The sequence below is a fragment of the Engystomops pustulosus genome, chromosome 9 (assembly GCF_040894005.1).
Source record: "Engystomops pustulosus chromosome 9, aEngPut4.maternal, whole genome shotgun sequence".
NCBI lineage: Eukaryota > Metazoa > Chordata > Amphibia > Anura > Leptodactylidae > Engystomops > Engystomops pustulosus.
Window position 1 is genome coordinate 102,470,297 of NC_092419.1, and position 22,394 is coordinate 102,492,690.

Consider the following 22,394-nt stretch of genomic DNA (forward strand, 5'->3'; position numbering starts at 1 on the left):
CTTTAATCTACTACTAGTTCACTGCCTCCATACATGGTCCCCTTATCAAACGAGCTGTGTCAGGCAGAATTTTGGGTTGTTTTCATGGCTTCCATGTTAACTTTGTCACCACCCTGCTGTGTAATCCACAAAATATACTGGCAAACTTTTATCATGTACCGATATTATTTGAGCGCTTCTTGCTCACCTCCTTTGGTTCCTCTCTGCCACCCATTGGTTTGAAGCCTGAGTCCATTTAGGGTATGTCGCCATGCCACTCTCTAGCCTGCTGCCGCTGCCTCTGCATGCCGTCCCCTATAGTGTCAGGGTCAATTATTGCATGTTTTAGATGCTATCTAGCTTCATTCTGTCACCCTGTCATGGCCATGCTGTTGCCCATAATTTTGGCATAATGGTGCGATTATGCAGCCTCAGAGGCATCCATGCATGCTGCCCCTGCTGTTTCCTGTCCATTTCCGTGGTGTTTCCATCCTTTTCTGAGGTTCCCAGGTGTTTGGCCAAGCTTCCCTGTGCAGAGCCTTGGTCCCCTTGAAAAATGCTCGAGTCTCCCATTGACTTCAATGGGGTTCGTTATTCGAGACGAGCACTCGGGCATCGGGAAAAGTTCGTCTCGAATAACGAGTACCCGAGCATTTTAGTGCTCGCTCATCTCTAGTGTTGATGCATTACAGAAAGAAGAGCATCCACTACTTGTTTCAGTATCCGACAAAAGGTCGGCTGTGTGAAGCCAAATCTGGCTGCTATACAATATTGGAAACTGCCTGTTGCTAGATAATGTAAAACAGAAATTAGTTTGAGCATTCCCGGGATTGGCTTTGAACGTTTAGTGCTTGTCCGGAGTCTCGCTCTAATTTGGTCATACAACTCCATAGTCGCCATTTTCGATAACCTACACATATGTTGGAATTCTTGGTCCTCAAAATGTGAAAATTCCGCCCTCATTCGAAATGACCGTGTTTTTCTTAGCCGTGCAGATATCTCTTTCCTTTTTAAAGCTTCCTTCTTATTATTAACCCAAAAAAACAAAAGCAAGACTGGGTCCATTGTTTTTCAAATTTGAAGAAAATATCTATTTTGGTAAAGAAAATACATACATAAGATTCTTGTTAGCGTGATTTAAGAGAAGATAATATGTCACAGATAAACAGTATATTTTGACAATATTATACTATTTCGCCAATTCTCTTTTGTTTTGTTTTTTTATTAAGTACTGGATTCCTTTTTTTGGGGGGGAAACATAGTCAAAAGGTAGTGAATTTAAAATTTATTGGAAAAATGAAGTTGAGCATTTGCGCAACCATGTGAATGTGAAGTAGCCCTTAGTGTGTGCTCCAACATAGCGCATTAAATCCATTGGTAATAAGAGACTTAGGCCACCGGGGCATATCACAGACCAAATGCATATTCGCCGAACTATACGATACTCCTTTTGAGTGTTAACTATCACATGCATTTATTCATTTGTGAACATATTATCTAAGCCAGTGATGGCGAACCTATGACACGCGTGTCAGCACTGACACGCGTAGTCATTTTTGCTGACACGCGGCCGCCCAGCGCCCGCTGTCCGCCCCCCTCCCTGTGTAATGTGCTGCCCCAGTGTAATGTGCTACCCCTATGTTAATGTCCCGCCCCCGTCCTTGTGTTTCTGTCCCTGTGCAATGTGCTCCCCCTGTGTTAATGTCCCTGTGTAATGTGCTGCCCCTGTGTTAATGTCCCGCCCCCGTCCCTGTGTTTCTGCCCCCCGCTTACCTGTCCGGCGCCGCGTTGGTCCGCCCACCTTCTGCAACTCCTCCGGCTCCTCCAGGCTGCAATGCGCGCTGCTCGTCACGTGACTGAGTCGACCTGACGTCAGGTCACGTCAGTCACGTCAGTCACGTCAGTCACGTGACCCGAGCAGCGCGGTGCAACCTGGAGGAGCCGAGCCGCCTGCAGTAAAGCTACAGGGAAGAAGACATCACTGGGTAAGTATGTAAGTTTATTATTATATTATATTTAAAGGGAGGGCGCTAGGGGTATTTTAGTAGTAAAGGGAGGGTGCTAGGGGTATTTTAGTAGTAAAGGGAGGGTGCTAGGGGTATTTTAGTAGTAAAGGGAGGGTGCTAGGGGTATTTTAGTAGTAAAGGGAGGGTGCTAGGGGTATTTTAGTAGTAAAGGGAGGGTGCTAGGGGTATTTTAGTAGTAAAGGGAGGCCGCTAGGGGTATTTTAGTAGTAAAGGGAGGCCGCTAGGGGTATTGTAGTAGTAAAGGGAGGCCGCTAGGGGTATTGTAGTAGTAAAGGGAGGCCGCTAGGGGTATTTTAGTAGTAAAGGGAGGCCGCTAGGGGTATTTTAGTAGTAAAGGGAGGCCGCAAGGGGTATTTTAGTAGTAAAGGGAGGCCGCTGCTGGACATGTTATTAATAAGGGGAGGCCGCTGCTGGACATGTTATTACAAAATTAGGTTTTTCCTAAAGGTGACACAGCACCCGAGTTATGCTCGTTTTTTTGGCGAATTTTGACACACCTAGCTCAAAAGGTTGCCCATCACTGATCTAAGCAATACTTTTAACTACACACTAAGTGGCTGATGGCACACAGATTATTTTATGACCATTTTTAAGCATGTGTTGTCAGTCGATTTTAAAGGCATGCTTTTTTGACTGCTTTTAGTCAATTGATTGAAAACAAATTTTCGAAAACGGTCACACAAAAATAAAGGAATTACACGTTACCTGTTACACTGCGGTGGGGTACAGTGTAATTGTAATTGCAAAGCTGTCCGATTTATTCATGAGTGGGCGGGGTTGGGGCGTGGCTATGGCCGTTGACTGACCCATGGCACGCGACTGGCGCTGTCACTTGCAGCCTATGTATCGAGCGGGGCAGTCCGGGCAAGAGCCAGACAATTACACTGTACCCCGCCCGCAGTGTTTGAGAGCGTTAACTGAGGTTTCCGGTAACGCTATCACTTGAACACTGCGGTGTTTGATCGAGCACTAGGAGCTGCTTACTTTAGTAAGCAGCTAGTAGTGAAAAAAAATGTGTGGGACAGGTCCTCTTTAACAACATTGTTGTTTATTTGACCCAGAACCACATTTCAATAGCATCTCACAATGTACGATTTTGTATTCAAACCTGAATGTGTCAAGCAAATGGCTCTTTTAATAAGCTAAATGCAAAGTCACTCTGTTATTCTCATTCCACTAACTTTGACCTTTCGAAAGATCCATCCATATGACTGCAATTTATGGTGTATGTCTTCTTAACTATAATGTCAGTCCAATTAGCTGCTGAGTGTATAGCTCAGAGGCTAAAATTCTTGCTTGTGGTGCTAATGTTCATAGGTTCAAATCCCGTATGTTCGGATTTTTAAAAATGCCAATAAGTCGGTTTATATATTTTTTGATATGTTATTCTGATGTAATTAAAATTGTGTAGTACAGATTCAAAAAGACACAACACTGGGCAAGCATAATAAAAAATTTTTTGGCGTGTTTGTGTGTGTGTGTGTGTGTGGAGGCCATGATGTTGTAGAGTTGATTTTGTCTGGAGTTGTGCATGCATTCTTCGTTTATTTTTGATAATTTTATTCGTGTCAAAGTGTTTATTTAATGTTTTTAACCACAAAAAGTGAAGATCTGCCCAAAATTAAAAAACCAAGCAAGATGTGCCTTTTTTTTTTTTTTTTTTTTTAATGCTTTTACATCTTTTTTGTCCTTGTGTGTATTTATAAACTTATTTATGAAATTTGTATATGGGCCTTTTATAAACCAACATTCGTCTTTGTCCTGTGTTGCCTTTGTAAAGTTTTAGAATGACTTACCACTTCAGCTGTTTTGCCTTAGTTTGCTTAAATTCGCACGATTGGACACATATTGCGTTTAAGTAGACTTCCTCAAACCTAATTAAAAGGCGCATCTGCAAATTCACACAACCAGCCAATCAGAACTAGATAAACAAAAGAACCAGAACAAACCAGACACCGAGACGACGAAATATCAGCGACGACACTCAAAGCAACAGTAAAATGGTAAGATACACTTCCGAAACGTAAAAAAGGCATCTAGCCATATTAATTTGAGCCAAACGCTAAAAAAAAAAAAACATTATGACTTTTTTCATGATGCCCAAAAAAATACACACTTAGAAAAAAAATTACCACAATATGTAATTCACACAGGCAAAAAGCAGAAACAAGAGCAACATAAGAACCACAAATTCGAACATCAAAATAATCGAAAAAATGAAACAAAGGCACGGTAAGTAAATTGCCCAAATCCGCACTAAGGTAACTAAAACACAGGGTGTAACCTAGTGACGAATGTAATGTTCCAAACTCAAGTTATGTTTTGCTTAATAAGGACTACAATTCGTGAAAGATGAATTTACACTAGCGCCACTTACCTCGCTACCTTCGCTAGGTTAACAAATTTTTTCATCAACGTTTAACCGAGGTTTGTAAGAGCTTTAGGTGAGTTGAAACCTATCAATGGACAAACCAATTGTCCAAAATGTATTTTATCGTCATTCGGGTTATTTTGCGTTGTCGTGCAATGTTCCGTTATCCATGCGTTATTAGTATGCCACAAATGCTGGTGAATTATATACTTTTCAGCTGTGTTGGAACATTATGAATTCAACCAAATAAAAAAAAATAAAAAATAAAGGCCAAAAAATTGCACGAGAAGTAAATTGACTTTAAAATATATAAGTTCTTCGGCCATGATTCTGTTCAACCGCCATTCATTCACATTTGCATAGTGTGAATATAAACATAATGGCCATCTGAAAAACAATACTTTACAAGCCACATCTGGCCATGGCAGGTCACATTTGATGCCTTTTTTTACAAAAACACTTTTAACTAGTGCCAATGAGCAATGTGCGCATTTAGCATCATTTAAAGTCCTTTAACACAGGACAATTTTCTAAACAATTTTTTTTTTTTGTTCACGTAATACAATTTGTTCACTATCCTGTGCAAAATGCCTTCCTTTATTTTTGTAAAAAGCATCGAATGTTTAAAATGCCTAACTTGCATTTATCGAAACATTTTTTTATTTATTTCCAATTTGATTCAAAATAGAAAACCAAGCCAATCGAAAACGGTCAAAGGCCTTCACACGCACAGAAATCAAAGAGATGGTTCGATTTGTGGATGCTCATGGCTATGAGCTAGCATGTAAAGGAAACATACATAAGACAAAACAAGAAGTAATGGCAGCCCTTAGCAAACACATGTTTGAAAAATTTGGAAAATTACATTCTCCAAGACAACTGCAGAAGAGGTACTCTGATCTGAAAGTTCGTGAAAGAGAAACCCTGGCAGCCATCAGAAGAGAAGTAGCTGAAGGTAATTTTGCAAAATTGGTCAAATGCAAATAATTAAGTTAATCGACAAATCTAACATTTGAAGGATGTTTATTATAAATACATGATGTGACTCATTCACTGTAAGTGATTACTGAGTAATAAAATATCTTAATTCCTTATTTTCTGCTCTGAGAGCTCTGAGATTCTGATGTATGTAACAGAGAGAGATAGAGAGATCACAGTTCCTATTACATCTGCACCAGCTACCCCATGTATGTATCTGATCACATTAAATCTCAGCATGTCTCATTTGAGAATCAAATGTCCACTTACTATGCATTAATTTCATGTGCTTAGATATATGCATTTTAGACATTTTGTTATTGTTCTGAGGCTAATGGTCCTTGCATAGTTTCGGAATGTAACATGCTCGTAATTATTAATTTTTTTTTTTAACCAGAAAAACTTTTATTTATGCTTTGAATCACAGAATAAAGCATATACATTTGCACATTCCACATAGTGATGTATCATAACATTAACAGATATGCTTAATACATACATAACAAACCCCAACACCAAACCCCCCACCCCCCTGCCCCCTTGATCTGAGCTTCTCCTTTCATTGGCATAATAATTCCTTCTCTAGAGGCACCTAGCACCCATGCTATCCTACTCATATTCCTAGCAACCCTACAGATTGCCAACGTTCCCAACTCTGCAGTAACTGCGGTGAGGCCAGCTCTGGACACTCAATCCACTTATCCCATTGTTTTTCAAATTTCTTACACGCCCCTCTCTTCCTATACACATTCATTTCAAGCTTAATCGTGTTGTTTAGCATTTTCTTCACTTCCGCAAGAGCCGGCGGCTCCTCATCCAGCCAATGCTTGGCAATCGATTTCCGTACGTGGTAAAGAATTTTGGCTACCGCTAATTGTTCTGGCCTAGTTATGTCTAATTCCCCTACACAACCCAACACGCACACTTTGGGTTCGATAGACACATTAACTGAAAACACCTTGTGTATCAGTCTACCCGCCCTTTCCCACAGGAGTTGTAGCTTGGAACACCTCCAGAACATGTGCATATCATCCGCACCCTCCTCCCGACATTTCGGGCAGTACGAGTCTCCCCGCAGCCCCATCCTTTGCAGCACAGCCGGAGTACGGTACACCTTATGTATAAGGAATAATTGCGATCTCCTACGTGCCACATTCAATGATAATAGGGAGGGCGACTCCAACACTTCCCCCCATTCCTCGTCTGTAAGGTTTCCCATCTGCACCTCCCATTTCCTCCGGGTATCAGCCATCTGATCTCCCAGCACCTTATCGAGAATCACTCTGTATACCAAGGATATCAGGCCCCGCATATTTTTCGCTTTTACAACCCCTGTAAGGACTCCAATAGAGGAGAACTCTATATTCTGATCTCCAAACTGTGCCTGGATCGCATGTCTGATTTGCAAAAATTGAAAAAACATAGCTCTACTAACCCCAAATTCCTCCGTCAATTGCTGAAATGACTTAAGCACTTCAGCTTCATACAACTGATATAAGTATACCACCCCCTTTCTCCTCCATCTTTGCATGTCTTCCAACATGTACACCTCTCCCAGATAAGGGTTATTCCACAAGGGTGTAAACTTAGTCCAAGGACCCACTGCCATTAAGTGCTTATACGTATCCCATACCTTTTGCATAAGTCGCAGGGTCGGACAATTGCGCACTCATCTGCCCAAAAATCCCGCTTCCAACGCTGCCATTGGTTCCTGGGTTTCCAAATAATGCTTTACCACTCTTGGGCAGTAAGAAGTGCTCCCCGTCAGATCCCATCCCCCAAATTGTTGGCACTGCGCAGCCAAATAATAAACCCAAGCATTAGGGAGTGCCAGACCCCCCTTATCTTTTGGCATCTGTAGCTTTTCTAGCCGAATCCTTGGGATTCCCTTCTTCCATACTAAATCCCTGAACAGGCTGTGGAACCTACGGAACCAATATTTAGGAATCCACACTGGGGCATTATGTAAAGCGTACAAAAGTTGGGGCATCAGAACCATTTTTACCAGGTTAGCACGGCCTAGTGCAGACAGAGGTAGTTTATTCCAAGTCACTATACGGGCTCGCATTTCTTGTAGGAGAGGTGCCAGATTTAAATCAATAAAGTCCGTGACCGTTCTGGTAATCTGTAGTCCCAGATAAGTGAATGTATCCACCACCGGTATTTCTCCCCCCTGTACCTGTGTATGGGCACTAGGAGTCAGAGGCATCACTGCAGACTTCGCCCAGTTAATACGCAGTCCTGAGTAGTCCCCAAATCTAGCGAAAATATTCTCCACCACCGGTATTGCCTGCCTTGCGTCTGAGAGGAATAGCAGTACATCATCTGCATATAGGGCTATACGTTCCTCCCCTCCATTATACTGGAATCCCTTTATATCCTGATGCTGCCGGACCATACATGCTAACGGCTCTATTGCAAGGGCAAACAGCAGTGGTGAGAGCGGACACCCTTGTCTTGTGCCCCGCTGTAAATAGAATCTATCCGACCATCCCCCGTTCACTCTCAGTCTAGCTGATGGCGCTGCATACATCAACTGCACCCATTTAATAAAATTAGGGCCTAACCCCAATTTCTTAAGCACAGCCCACAAGTAACCCCACTCTACACAGTCAAAGGCTTTCGTGGCGTCTAAAGAAACCACTGCCGCATGTTCTCTATCCGCCGTTGTAGCTTGCAAGTTAAGATACAACCTTCTAAGATTAATGGCGGTGGACTTAGATGGGATAAATCCAGACTGGTCACTGTGCACTACTGAGCCCACCACTGAACTCAGTCTAGTGGCCAACACCTTTGCCAGCACTTTAATATCGGACGTGAGGAGCGATATGGGCCTATAAGAATCTGGCAACTGTGCATCTTTCCCCTCCTTAGGGATCACTACAATTGCAGCTTCATAACATGAGGCCGGCAGTCTCCCAGTATCAAAACATTCTTTCAGAGTTTCCCACCACTGTGGTAACAAAACATCCCCATATTCCTTCAGGATCTCAGTCGGCAACCCATCCATGCCAGGGGCTTTTTCATTTGCCATGCCCGCGACTGCTTGCTCCAGGTCGTCCAGTGTAATGGGTCCCTCCAAGAGCTCCCATGCCTCCGGGCTCAAGAGTGGCATACGGATCTCCCCTAGAAAACTCTCCAATTGTTCTGTGGTATAATCTGCTCTAGTAGTATATAATGTCTTATAGAAATCCGCAAAAACTCTTAGAACCCCTTCTGTTCCTTCTACCAGGTTCCCGCTTTCCTCCCTGAGGCCATAAACATATGCTCTTTCTGTCCTTGCCCGTGCCATTTTGGCTAGCAACCTCCCAGTTTGTTCCCCTTCCGCATAAAATTGTTCTTTTAAGAACATCCGCTTATTATCTGCCTGCTGGAGCATGTGAGTTGTTAACTGGCCCTGCGCATCTACCCATACCCTTTCTGCCTCATGAGTATTGGCCATGATATAGTTCTCCTCCGCCCTTACCACTTTTTCCCTTAAGTCAGACCCTATCTGCCTAGACCTGGTCTTCACTTTTTTGATCTCTCTTCCTATAATGTTTCTCAATTCCATCTTTACAGCATCCCATAGAATAGCTCCCGGTACCGACCCCTTATTAAACTCAATATACTCTCTCAGGTGATGTTTCGTTACTCCCCCATCTATCAGTTTCAGCCAAAAGGCATTCAAACGCCAACCACACTGTCTTTGCCCATCCCTCCACCCACACCCCACTTTCAGCACTAGGGCCGAATGGTCGGATAACATTCTCGGCTGGTATTCAATATCCAGCACCACAGGAATCACTCCATCAGATCCCAGTATCATATCAATGCGGGACAATGACTCATGCGTAGATGACCTACATGAATACTGTCTTACTCCCAGGTTCCTTTCCCGCCACAGGTCATGGAGCCCAATTTCCGTGCACCATCTCCCCAGGGATGTCATACCGCGTCTTTGCCCACCAGCGTCTGTGAACCTATCCATCTCACTGTCCATAACTTGATTAAAATCGCCCATTATGAGCAAAGGGACATCAGGTAATGCTGATAGACTCTCTAATAAATTCCGGAGCGGTACAGAGGAGAATGGCGGAGGTATGTACATCACTACCACAATACATTCCCACCTATATATAGTGCAGTGCACACCCACAAATCGGCCTTCCGGGTCAGAAAATGATGAGTGTAATGTGAATGGTAATGCCGCATTGATTAATAGGCTCACCCCCCTAGAATAAGAAGTGTGGAACGCATGATAGCTATGACTAATCCAGGATCTGTCAAGTACATTAGCTGTGTCCCTCGTGAGATGCGTCTCCTGTAGCCCTATTACTGAAATCGCTTTCTCTCTTGCATACTGAAGTACTGCTCTCCTTTTGTTGGCACTTCCCAGGCCCCGTACATTCCAGGACAGACAATTAAACACTTCTCCCATGGCAGTCTATTATCTCTCTCCTCCTCCCCTGTGCTAGGCCCACCTTCTCCTCTATTATGCCACTCATCTTTTCACTATATGCAATATTTCTAAGCTCAGACCTTAACCTTTCCCCCCTTGCCCTTCCCATAACAAATAACAATAAACCTCCCCTCCGCAGAGGGTCTGGGCTACTAGTTTGCATCCTAGCCAGTAGGACAAACCGTTCCCACCCACTAGACATTGGGTATTCGTTCTCTATGCTATTTTTACCAAACATTGATAGAAAACTCAGCGTCTGACACAAAAATAGCAACTTATACATTTCCTATAAAGTAGAAAAAGTATTAATGGATTATAACAGTAAACACGTAACCATCTCCTCCGCCACTACATACATCAAAGTACCATCCAGGTTCGGCATCCTCAAGTCCGCAATACGAATAGGAGGCCCCCCCATAAAAGAGGACCAAACATAGTGCAATAAACTGTAACCACACAAAATAACAGTCAGCAGTAAGATCTCACATTTTGTCCCGATACATAGGGGCCACATCTTCAATCTCCGCCTGGCCTCTCCTCCCGTCTTCGCAGGTGTTGCTCATGCGCATCCAGCCATTGAAGCGCAGATCCCGGCGTATCAAAGAAATGTGTGGTTCCAAGCGCCACCACACGCAGACGGGCAGGATAGAGCATCGAATAGGAGACCCCCAGCGCTCTCAGCCTCTTCTTTATATCCATGAAGTGCATTCGCCTCTTCTGGACCTCCACCGAGAAGTCTTGAAAAAAGGACACTTTCACGCCATTTATCGTAATGTCCTCTTTATCCCGAGCTCGCCGCAGTATCTTGTCACGATCCTTATAATGCAACAGCTTAATAAGTACCGGCCTCGGTGGTCTGCCCGGCGGTCCCGGCCTGGTGGGTACCCTATGTGCCCTTTCAACTGCAAACAGCGGTGTCAGATTCTCTCGCCCAAACTCCTCCAAAAGCCACTTTTCAAAGAAATCATCCGGGTTCTGCCCCTCCACTTTCTCAGGCACACCAACCAATCTAATGTTATTTCTGCGCAACCTGTTCTCAAGGTCATCCGTTTTTGCTTGCAGAGCTAGCACAGCTTGTGATTGTTCGCGTATTGCATTGCGCACGGGCGGAAGCGCTTCCTCTATTTCTTGTACTCTATTCTCCACCGCCGTTGTTCTCTCAGCCATTTTATGCATATCATTGCGCACAAGCAATATTTCTTCTTTCAAACTACCCACTTGACCAGTTAACTGCAGTAGTGCAGAGGTATTATGCTGCATAGCTCTCATAACATCAGTCAATGTGGGTTCAGCCTCCTCTTCTTCTAAATCTTGGCTATGCCCTTGCTGTCTGCTCTCCCTGGCTTCTTCCCCTGCCATCTCCTCCTCACCTTCGGATTGCAGGTCTGACAGTACAGCATACCTGGACCCCGGGGAGCTTCCAGACTGTGTCAGTTGGGACAGGGATGTGTCACTCGACCCTGGGGCCATGCGTGCATAGCCACTCAGCTTGGCTGCAGTGTCCGGTCGCAGAGACTTCTGCGCACGCGATCCTGCCTGCTGGCGGGCGCCATCTTGGCTCATCCTCTCCCCCTGCTTCTCGGCCGTTTTCTGCCGCTTTGACCCCGTCATTGCGGCTCTGGAGGACACCCGCCGGTGCTGCTGTCTCTCCCGCTCCGTGGTGGCTATTTTTCAGCCGAACCCGGTGGCAGCTACGTGCTATTCAGGATTCCGGTGGCGGAGCTCGGCTATCACACAGCCGCTTACATCCGCTGCTAGGCCACGCCCCGTAATTATTAATTTTTAATCAGATTTTGTCCAAATAATATTTTCAACACACAGAAAACCAGCAGCAAGCAGACCAGACAAATACAGAAGATCAACAGAACACGAATCACACAACAGAAAACATGATGGTAATTATTTGACAAAGAGGACAATGCAGACATTAATGCAAGGAATTACCAGGCTTGTAATGGTCACTTATCTTTCGATATTTGTAGATAAATGAAGAGGACCCAAGCCACATATTTACCTCACATTTAACTCCAATACTTGATGAAAACAATGGACCAATAGAGGAGACGACCAACAATAATATCAATCAAGTCGACAGTATTGAAAAAAACACTGAAGTGATGGAGCGCATTGAGGGCAAAATTGATTTATTATTTCATGAGGTGAAAGCAGTTCGTAAAGAAATCCAAGTTTAAAAAAAAAAAAAAAAAAAAACTAGGGTCGAAGTACCCAATTTTGACACAGGTACAAGTGTATCTGTGTGCAGGATGTTATAGACTATGTACTGTATTTGCCATTTTTCTAAAAGATTAATTTTGATTTTTTAAATTTCTTAAAAAAGTCAGATAAACTTTGCCAGCCTCCCGGCCAGTGATTGTCCGCTTCCATTATCTACTATTTTCGACGTTCTCCTGACACATCATCTCCTCATAGTGAGATGACACTTTGAGGACACAGGTCATTGTGCTGGAAGGAAATCTACTCTCCATTTTGCAGGGAGACAAGTAATGTTTGTAATACTTCATATCACCAAACAGATAACACAGACATTGTAATATGTTACGACTTGCATATACAGGACTTTGTCTATAGCGTCCTGCCCACAGATATAATAACCCTTTGTTGACATGTTGCGTAAAACTATTCAATTGGGATGTGATGTAGCATAAAAAATGTGTTTGTTCCCTTGAATGCCTTAAACTTTAAATGTTATTTTGAGATAAATGATGCCCTTTAATAGCCACACAGCAGCTTAAATTTGTTTTTCATGTCCTTTTTATGTAATTTTTTATTTGTAAAAATTATAAGAAGAAATTACGACTCATTTCAACATAATGATCATTTTCTACATGAAAACTTGTAAATTTTTTTTTTTTTTTTTTTTTCTGAGGCTTTTTGTATCATTTAAAGGACATCTTCCACCAGGAACCATGCTTGAAATCCCTGCAAAATGGCATTCTGTTGTGTGACCATTTTTTTGTTTTGTTTTTGTGTTTTCAGATGTAAAATTATGCAAATTAGCCTGAGGGGCTCAAGCCTCCATAGGTGTAAATGTATTCTGTAGCCCATGAGGGTATTTTGCAGATTCTTTAAAGCATAACTTAATGGAAAAACGACTATAACAAGCTATTATGTCAAAATGTATAAATGCATGGGGTGCACATCAGTATGTCATTTTTGAAGTTAAACTAGCCGTGGTCCAAAAAAAAGGAGCATCTAAACTGTACTTCAAAAAATGCTACTCTTTGGGTTATGTTTACAAATTGTAGAATAATAAACATTACATTTGTTTTATTTTACAAATTAAAATAAAAGTTTAGCTTGCCAAATATTACTCGTAGGCTTTATTTTTTTCGTAACGTACTGTTGTTTTGTCAGGTTAATTGACATCTTCTAAAGATGCGTCAATTACACAATTGGATCACCAAGGCGGAAAAATTAAAATAAAAAAAAGACACTAAAAGGGTCAAATGCATAAAATGCTCAGAATAGCGCAGCTTCACTTCAATGGACCGGCGTGTGCCCGTACAGCTGTTAACACCACATATAATTTTCGAATATTGAGAGATTGTGGATCAAACTTTGTGGGTCATTAAAGTATTTTAGCCACTGAGAATGTTGAGATTTCTAAAATCAAATAAAGCCCAAAAAATATGTACATTTAAAAATGTCATCTGATTATTTTGAATCCCCTCTAAAACAATGGGTTGACTAATGTGTGCAAAGTTATACATATTATATATAATGTAAAAATTTTTGTGCATTTGATTTGTTGTTCCAGTTAAAGTAACTGGAAATATGAGTTATTTCCGCCAAACCATCATTAAATTTTTTAGTGATTTTTGTATTAAATACGCACATAATGCTGAAATACAAATAACTTCTTCAAAAAAGAACAGAATGCATACAAAAACATGTAGACCGAATCAAGACATCCGGGAAATGTTGGTGATCATGTTTTTTTGATGTTATGACTATGTATGGGAAAAGTATAACATTTGCAAATTGAAAAATATAGACTTGTAACACATTTGATGAAGAAATTTTATACAGTTAAAAAAATTCAAAACATAACAACATAAATGTGCAAATAACATGAAGTAGTAAGTGTCAGGCAAAACAAAATGTAAAATCTATGTGATATGTACAAATGTTACGAAGTTATAAGTAATTCAAGTGACACAGGGCAGATTAGAAAAGGAAGGTGAAAAGTGGCTTCCATGTTAAGGGGTTGCAAAACACAGCTGGGCTGCTGCACAAAGAACTGATCCTATGTCATTACAAAGGTCACATTTACGATTTCGCGATTCAGAATCCAACAACACAAATTCATCATTATGGTTGTCTGTGTCCGGACAACCGTCTGTAACGAAAAACTCCAGACAGCAAGGTACTGGAGTAAGATTGCGCCATTTTTGCGGTTTTTTAAATAATGCACAATTTGTAATTTTATCGTTGCACGGTGTTGCACACTACGACAGTTACATGTATCGGCTAAACCATTGTTCTATGTTCACGTCGCGAGAAAAAATAAAATGCGACAAATTGTGACCAAAAAAACGCAAAAACTAACACAAAGACCCGGTGCGACTTCCAAAACAACAAATATGATCATCAAAAACTATGATAAATATCCCCCAATGGCTGATGTATTTCCTCAGTATTTGTTAATGCAGATCAGACGTCTCTTCCCTGGTATATACCCAATGGCTGATGTATTTCCTCAGTATTTGTTAATGCAGATCAGGCGTCTCTTCCATGGTATATACACAATGGCTGATGTATTTCCTCAGTATTTGTTAATGCAGATCAGACGTCTCTTCCGTGGTATATACACAATGGCTGATGTATTTCTTCAGTATTTACCCACAATAGGCGGATATGTACTTATACTCTTACACTAGGTCAGTGATGGCGAACCTTTTAGAGCCGGAGTGCCCAAACTTCAACCAAAAGCCACTTATTTATTCCAAAAAGCCAGCACAGCAATTTAAGCAGTAATTTATTTCTCCTTTTTCTTTGACAATTTTCAATCGTTCAGCCTCCTAAGGACACCAACACAGTTGAAAGGAGGAGGGCAAATTCGTCTAATATTGTAGGAATATTCTCCAGGAAGATTCTTTGAGTCCTGTCTGGTGATCTTCATTCTGGGGTGATGACCTGGGTGCCCACAGAGAGGGCTCCGAGTGCCGCCTCTGGCACTAGTGCCATAGGTTCGCCACCACTGCACTAGGTACTTATGTATTATGCCAATGTTGATTATATAAGTCAGTAATGGAGTGTGTCCAGGTTATGACAGGTTAGTGGTATCTGTAGTGTGTGGTTTTAGTCTACACTGATACCCTAGTACTTGTACATAGCAGACCCCAGAAGTCAGTACTGGTATTAGTAGTGCAGTCAGTGGTGTAACTAGAAGCTGATGGGACCCAGAGCAAAGTCTGTGCCAGGCCCCCGACTATAATGTATGGTATATAGTAATAGTCTTCTCATATGGGAAAGTGACACCTTATGGGCCCCCTAAACATCTTGGGCCCAATTACGACCGCACCCTCTGCACCCCCTCAAGTTACACCCCTGAGTGCAGTAGTTTTGGTTTGCACCAATTTGTTCTCAAACCGTTGCTGTGGCCTCTTTTGTCCCCCTTCTCCTTGCAGCTTTGCTTGTTACTCATTCAGAGAAGTCATGCAGACACCATCCCCCTGGTCCATCCGACGAGCTCGATCTTGTTTATGTGAAGCATGTTTTTCTGGCACAAGCACAGTCTATTCTTGCCCCTTGCATATAAAGGTGCTATCTAGAGATGAGCGAACACTAAAATGCTCGGGTACTCGTTATTCGAGACGAACTTTTCCCGATGCTCGAGTGCTCGTCTCGAATAACGAACCCCATTGAAGTCAATGGGAGACTCGAGCATTTTTCAAGGGGACCAAGGCTCTGCACAGGGAAGCTTGGCCAAACACCTGGGAACCTCAGAAAAGGATGGAAACACCACGGAAATGGACAGGAAACAGCAGGGGCAGCATGCATGGATGCCTCTGAGGCTGCCTAATCGCACCATTATGCCAAAATTATGGGCAACAGCATGGCCATGACAGAGTGACAGAATGAAGCTAGATAGCATCTAAAACATCCAATAATTGACCCTGACACTATAGGGGACGGCATGCAGAGGCAGCGGCAGCAGCGGCAGGCTAGAGAGTGGCATGGCGACATACCCTAAATGGACTCAGGCTTCAAACCAATGGGTGGCAGAGAGGAACCAAAGGAGGTGAGCAAGAAGCGCTCAAATAATATCGCTACATGATAAAAGTTTGCCAGTATATTTTGTGGATTACACAGCAGGGTGGCGACAAAGTTAACATGGAAGCCATGAAAACAACCCCAAATTCTGCCTGACACAGCTCGTTTGATAAGGGGACCATGTATGCTTACAGTTCATGCCAGTCGCTGCACTTGCTGCCAGTCTCCTTTCGAATAGTTTAAAATAATAATAACCCTCATCCATAAAGCTCTGTATAATGCTGCACCCCCCTACCTCTCCTCTCTTATCTCAGTCTATCGCCCAACCCGTGCTCTTAGATCCGCCAGTGATCTTAGATTAACCTCTACCCTAGTGCGGACCTCCCACTCGCGTCTCCAAGACTTCTCTAGAGCTGCACCAATTCTATGGAATGCTCTGCCCCGGACTATCAGACTAATACCTAACCTCCAAAGTTTCAAACGTGCTCTTAAAACCCATTTCTTTAGGCAAGCCTATAACACTCATTAACTGCATGAAGTTTTAACTCTTCTACTAACCCGTCCTGTGTCGTCCTCCCATCTGTTATCCAGCAACCAACAGGCACCAGACTTCTCTGCAGTCCCATTCACCCTGGACCTGGTATATAAGATGACGGCTGAGTGTTTCAAGCGACAGCAATTCCATTTATTATATTTTGTTCTATTCCCTAAGAAGAATGGCTTGACCATTAAATATTCTTTTACCTCGTGTTACCCCATCATCTTCATAAACCGTAAGCTCTGGCGAGCAGGGACCTCACTCCTGTTGTTCCATACAAATGTTGTGCTCTGTTACATTACATTTGTATTTGTTTCCTATGATTTGTAAAGCGCTGCAGAATATGATGACGCTATATAAATAAAGATTATTATTATTATGGAGGCAGTGAACTAGTAGTAGATTAAAGGTGCTGCAACTATGTTAGTTGGATCTTGTGATGGAGCTGGCGCTCTGCAGCCAGGCGAGCTTTCGCCAATCCAAGCCCCTGTTTCTAGGCTACTCCCCAAACAGCACTTCTAAGAACCTTTTGTATAAGATCAAGTGTAGTAGCGTTCTTATAAGTTTAGGATATGCCGGGTGAGGGGAATGTAAACAGATGCGCAAGAAGCGCTGAAATAATATCCCTAAATGGTAAAAGTTTGCCAGTATATTTTGTGGATTACACAGCAGGGTGGCGACAAAGTTAACAACTTTGATGTGGAATGCCCTGTAATAGCTCTTGGGCGGTGTGCCTTTTATCGCCTAGGCTCAGCAGTTTCAGCACCGCCTGCTGTCGCTTAGCGACGGCACTGCTGCTGTGCCTAGAGCTACCGACTGATGGCGCCATGCCCACGGATGGTAATTCGGAGGAGGAGGAGGTGGAGGAGGGGTGGGAGGAGGTATAGTAGGCCTTTGAGACCTGGACCGAGGTAGGCCCCGCAATTCTCTGCGTCGCCAGTATATGAGCAGCCCCAGGGTCAGACTCGGTCCCAGCCTGCACCAAGTTAAGTGTAGTAGCGTTCTTATAAGTTTGGGATATGGCGGGTGAGGGGAATGTAAACAGATGCGCAAGAAGCGCATGATGCGCATGGAGCTGGCGCTCCGCTGCCAGGCGAGCTTTCGCCAATCCAAGCCCCTGTCTCTAGGCTACTCCCCAAACAGCACTTCTAAGAACCTTTTGTATAAGATCAAGTGTAGTAGCGTTCTTATAAGTTTAGGATATGCCGGGTGAGGGGAATGTAAACAGATGCGCAAGAAGCGCTGAAATAATATCCCTAAATGGTAAAAGTTTGCAAGTATATTTTGTGGATAACACAGCAGGGTGGCGACAAAGTTAACAACTTTGATGTGGAATCCATGAAAACAACCCAAATTTCTGCCTGACACACCTCGTTTGATAAAGGGACGATGTATGGAGGCAGCTATATGGACGACTTTTGGAGGTAGCAATGGAGACAACGTGTGGAGGCTGCTATGGAGACAATTTAATTTGGATAGTGCCTGTATGTGGCAGTCCCAAACATTTTTCAAACCAGAGGAGCAGGTAGGTGGCCCTCCAGTAAAATGGAATAGATTGAGTGCCTGTATGTGGCAGTCCCAAAAATGTTTCAAACCAGAGGAGCAGGTAGGTGGCCCTCCAGTAAAATGGAATAGATTGAGTGCCTGTATGTGGCAGTCCCAAAAATTCTTCAAACCAGAGGAGCAGGTAGGTGGCCCTCCAGTAAAATGGAATAGATTGAGTGCCTGTATGTGGCAGTCCCAAAAATTCTTCAAACCAGAGGAGCAGGTAGGTGGCCCTGCAGTAAAATGGAATAGATTGAGTGCCTGTATGTGGCAGTCCCAAAAATGTTTCAAACCAGAGGAGCAGGTAGGTGGCCCTCCAGTAAAATGGAATAGATTGAGTGCCTGTATGTGGCAGTCCCAAAAATTGTTCAAACCAGAGGAGCAGGTAGGTGGCCCTGCAGTAAAATGGAATAGATTGAGTGCCTGTATGTGGCAGTCCCAAAAATGTTTCAAACCAGAGGAGCAGGTAGGTGGCCCTCCAGTAAAATGGAATAGATTGAGTGCCTGTATGTGGCAGTCCCAAAAATTTTTTAAAACAGAGGACCGGGTAGGTGGCCCTCCAGAAAAATGGAATAGATTGAGTGCCTGTATGTGGCACTCACAAAAATTGTTTCAAACAGAGGACCGGGTAGGTGGCCCTCCAGAAAAATTAAATGCATGAAGTACTATAGCAAGAGCCAGTGGGCCCTGTCAAAAAATAGCCATTTTCCTCTGCTTTACTGTACAAAGAGGAGGAGAAGGAGGAAAATGAGGAGGAGGAGGAGGAGTGGATCAATTATTCAGGTTGAGCTTCCTTCACCTGGTGGAGATTGGAAATTCTGAGAAATCCAGCCTTTATTCATTTTAATAAGCGTCAGCCTGTCAGCGCTGTCAGTCGACAGGCGTGTACGCTTATCGGTGATGATGCCACCAGCTGCACTGAAAACCCGCTCGGACAAGACGCTAGCGGCAGGGCAGGCAAGAACCTCCAAGGCGTACAGCGCCAGTTCGTGCCACATGTCCAGCTTTGAAACCCAGTAGTTGTAGGGAGCTGTGTGATCATTTAGGACGATGGTATGGTCAGCTACGTACTCCCTCACCATCTTTCTGTAAAGATCAGCCCTACTCTGCCGAGACTGGGGACAGGTGACAGTGTCTTGCTGGGGTGACATAAAGCTGGCAAAAGCCTTGTAAAGCGTACCCTTGCCAGTGCTGGACAAGCTGCCTGCTCGCCTACTCTCCCTCGCTACTTGTCCCGCAGAACTACGCACTCTGCCGCTAGCGCTGTCAGAAGGGAAATACTGTTTCAGCTTGTGCACCAGGGCCTGCTGGTATTCATGCATTCTCACACTCCTTTCCTCTGCAGGGATGAGAGTGGAAAGATTTTGCTTGTACCGTGGGTCCAGGAGAGTGAACACCCAGTAATCGGTGCTGGAATAAATTCTTTGAACGCGAGGGTCACGGGATAGGCAGCCTAGCATGAAATCTGCCATATGCGCCAGAGTACCAACGCGTAAGAATTCACTCCCCTCACTGGCCTGACTGTCCATTTCCTCCTCCTCCAACTCCTCCAACTCCTCTTCTTCTGCCCATACACGCTGAACAGTGAAGGACTCAACAATGGTCCCCTCTTGTGTCTCGCCAACATTCTCCTCCTCTTCCTCCTCATCCTCCTCCACCTCCACCTCCTCCGATATGCGCTGAGAAACAGACCTCAGGGTGCTTTGGCTATCAACAAGGGAATATTCTTCCCCCGTCTCTTGTGACGAGCGCAAAGCTTCCGACTTCATGCTCACCAGAGAGTTTTTCAACAGGCCAAGCAGCGGGATGGTGAGGCTGATGATGGCGGCATCGCCACTGACCATCTGTGTTGACTCCTCAAAGTTACTCAGCACCTGACAGATATCAGACATCCACGTCCACTCCTCATTGTAGACTTGAGGAAGCTGACTGACCTGACTACCAGTTCTGGTGGAAGTTGACATCTGGCAGTCTACAATCGCTCAGATTTAACACATGGGCCAGGCATGGCACATGTGTCAGTCTGCCGAGTTGCAGAGCCGCCACCAGGTTACGGCCGTTGTCACACACAACCATTCCCGGCTTGAGGTTCAGCGGTGCCAGCCACAGATCAGTCTGCGCCGTGATGCCCTGTAATAGCTCTTGGGCGGTGTGCCTTTTGTCGCCTAGGCTCAGCAGTTTGAGCACCGCCTGCTGTCGCTTAGCGACGGCACTGCTGCTGTGCCTAGAGCTACCGACTGATGGCGCCGTGCCCACGGATGGTAGTTCGGAGGAGGAGGTGGAGGAGGGGTGGGAGGAGGAGGAGGCATAGTAGGCCTGAAACACCTGGACCGAGGTAGGCCCCGCAATCCTCGGCGTCGGCAGTATATGAGCAGCCCCAGGGTCAGACTCGGTCAGACTCGGTCCCAGCCTCCACCAAGTTAACCCAATGTGCCGTCAGCGATATATAGTGGCCCTGCCCGGCAGCACTCGTCCACGTGTCCGTGGTCAGGTGGACCTTGTCAGAAACGGCGTTGGTCAGGGCACGGATGATGTTGTCTGACACGTGCTGGTGCAGGGCTGGGACGGCACATCGGGAAAAGTAGTGTTGGCTGGGGACCGAATACCGAGGGGCGGCCGCCGCCATGAGGTTGCGAAAGGCCTCGGTCTCTACTAGCCTATAGGGCAGCATCTCCAGGCTAAGCAATCTGGAGATGTGCACATTAAGGGCTTGGGCGTGCGGGTGGGTTGCACTATATTTGCGTTTCCGCTCCAGCGTCTGGGGTATGGAGAGCTGAACGCTGGTGGATGCTGTGGAGGATCGTGGAGGCGACGATGGGGTTTTTGTGGCAGGGTCCTGGGCAGGGGGCTGACTAGCAGCTGACACAGGGGAAGGAGCAGTGGTGTGCACGGCCGGAGGTGAACGGGCTTGTTGCCACTGAGTGGGGTGCTTAGCATTCATATGCCTGCGCATACTGGTGGTAGTTAAGCTAGTAGTGGTGGAACCCCTGCTGAGCCTGGTTTGGCAAATGTTGCACACCACAGTCCGTCGGTCATCCGGTGTTTCCTTAAAGAACCTCCACACTTCTGAAGATCTAGCCCTCGCCGCAAGAGCCCTCACCACGGGAGCTTCACTAGTTGACAGTGGCGCTGATGCACCAGCTCTGGCCCTGCCTCTCCGTCTGGCCCCACCACTGCCTCTTCCAACCTGTTCAGGTCGAGGACTCTCCTCCGTCTCAGAAGCACTGTGTTCACCCGGCCTCTCAACCCAGCTTGGGTCTGTCACCTCATCATCCTCCGATCCCTCAGTCTGCTCCCCCCTCGGACTTCCTGCCCTGACAACAACTTCCCCACTGTCTGACAACCGTGTCTCCTCATCGTCAGACACCTCTTTACACACTTCCACTACGTCAAGAAGGTCATCATCACCCACAGACTGTGACTGGTGGAAAACCTGGGCATCGGAAAATTGCTCAGCAGCAACCGGACAAGTGGTTTGTGACTGTGGGAAGGGTCCAGAAAACAGTTCCTCAGAGTATGCCGGTTCAAATGGCAAATTTTCCTGGGAGGGGGCAGACTGGGGGGGAGGAGGCTGAGGTGCAGGAGCTGGAGGAGTGGGGATTTCGGTGACATGGGTGGACTGCGTGGAAGACTGACTGGTGGTGGACAAATTGCTCGAAGCATTGTCAGCAATCCACGACATCACCTGTTCGCACTGTTCTGGCCTCAACAGTGCTCTACCACGAGTCCCAGTAACTTCAGACATGAACCTAGGGAGTGTAGCTCTGCGGCGTTCCCCTGCTCCCTCATCAGCAGGTGGTGTCTCACCCCGCCCAGGACCACGGCCTCTGACCCCTGCAGTAGTTGGACGCCCACGTCCCCGCCCTCGTCCTCTACCCCTAGCCCTCGGGTTAAACATTTTTAAAATGAGAGTTATAACTTTTTTTTTTTTTTTACTTCTTTTTGTTTTTTTTTGTGTTTTTTTGTGTTTTTTTTTTTTTTTGTGTTTTTTGTTTTTTTTTGAGTTTTTAAAACCAAACAATCCTATCCTATTGCTATGGCTATTTTCTAGCCAAGTATCAAAGGAAGCACACTACTATGCCAGATGAGATGACACTGAGTTAGTGCCTAATAGAAATCCAACCCCTACTGAATTTTGCCACTTCGGCCTTTGCTATGGATATGTGCGCCACTAAGCGCAGAACACAGCGGTCGCAAGTCTCACTACAAATTGCTCAGAATTGGCAAGTACATGCACTGCAGAAACTACAGCCACCAGCAGATCAACCAGAAATCAAA

General features: G+C 44.8%; 1 protein-coding gene across 1 annotated transcript in view; it reads left to right on the forward strand.

Annotated features, from left to right (window-relative positions):
- Nucleotides 1–11,685: 11,685 nt before the first annotated feature.
- LOC140076471 (ficolin-2-like) overlaps nt 11,686–22,394 on the forward strand; it is a 47,859-nt gene continuing 37,150 nt past the window's right edge. Inside the window, exons 1-2 of the mRNA XM_072122998.1 lie at nt 11,686–11,691; nt 11,779–11,968. Of these exons, the coding sequence (XP_071979099.1) occupies nt 11,686–11,691; nt 11,779–11,968 (196 nt within the window). The remainder of the gene's footprint in view (nt 11,692–11,778; nt 11,969–22,394) is intronic.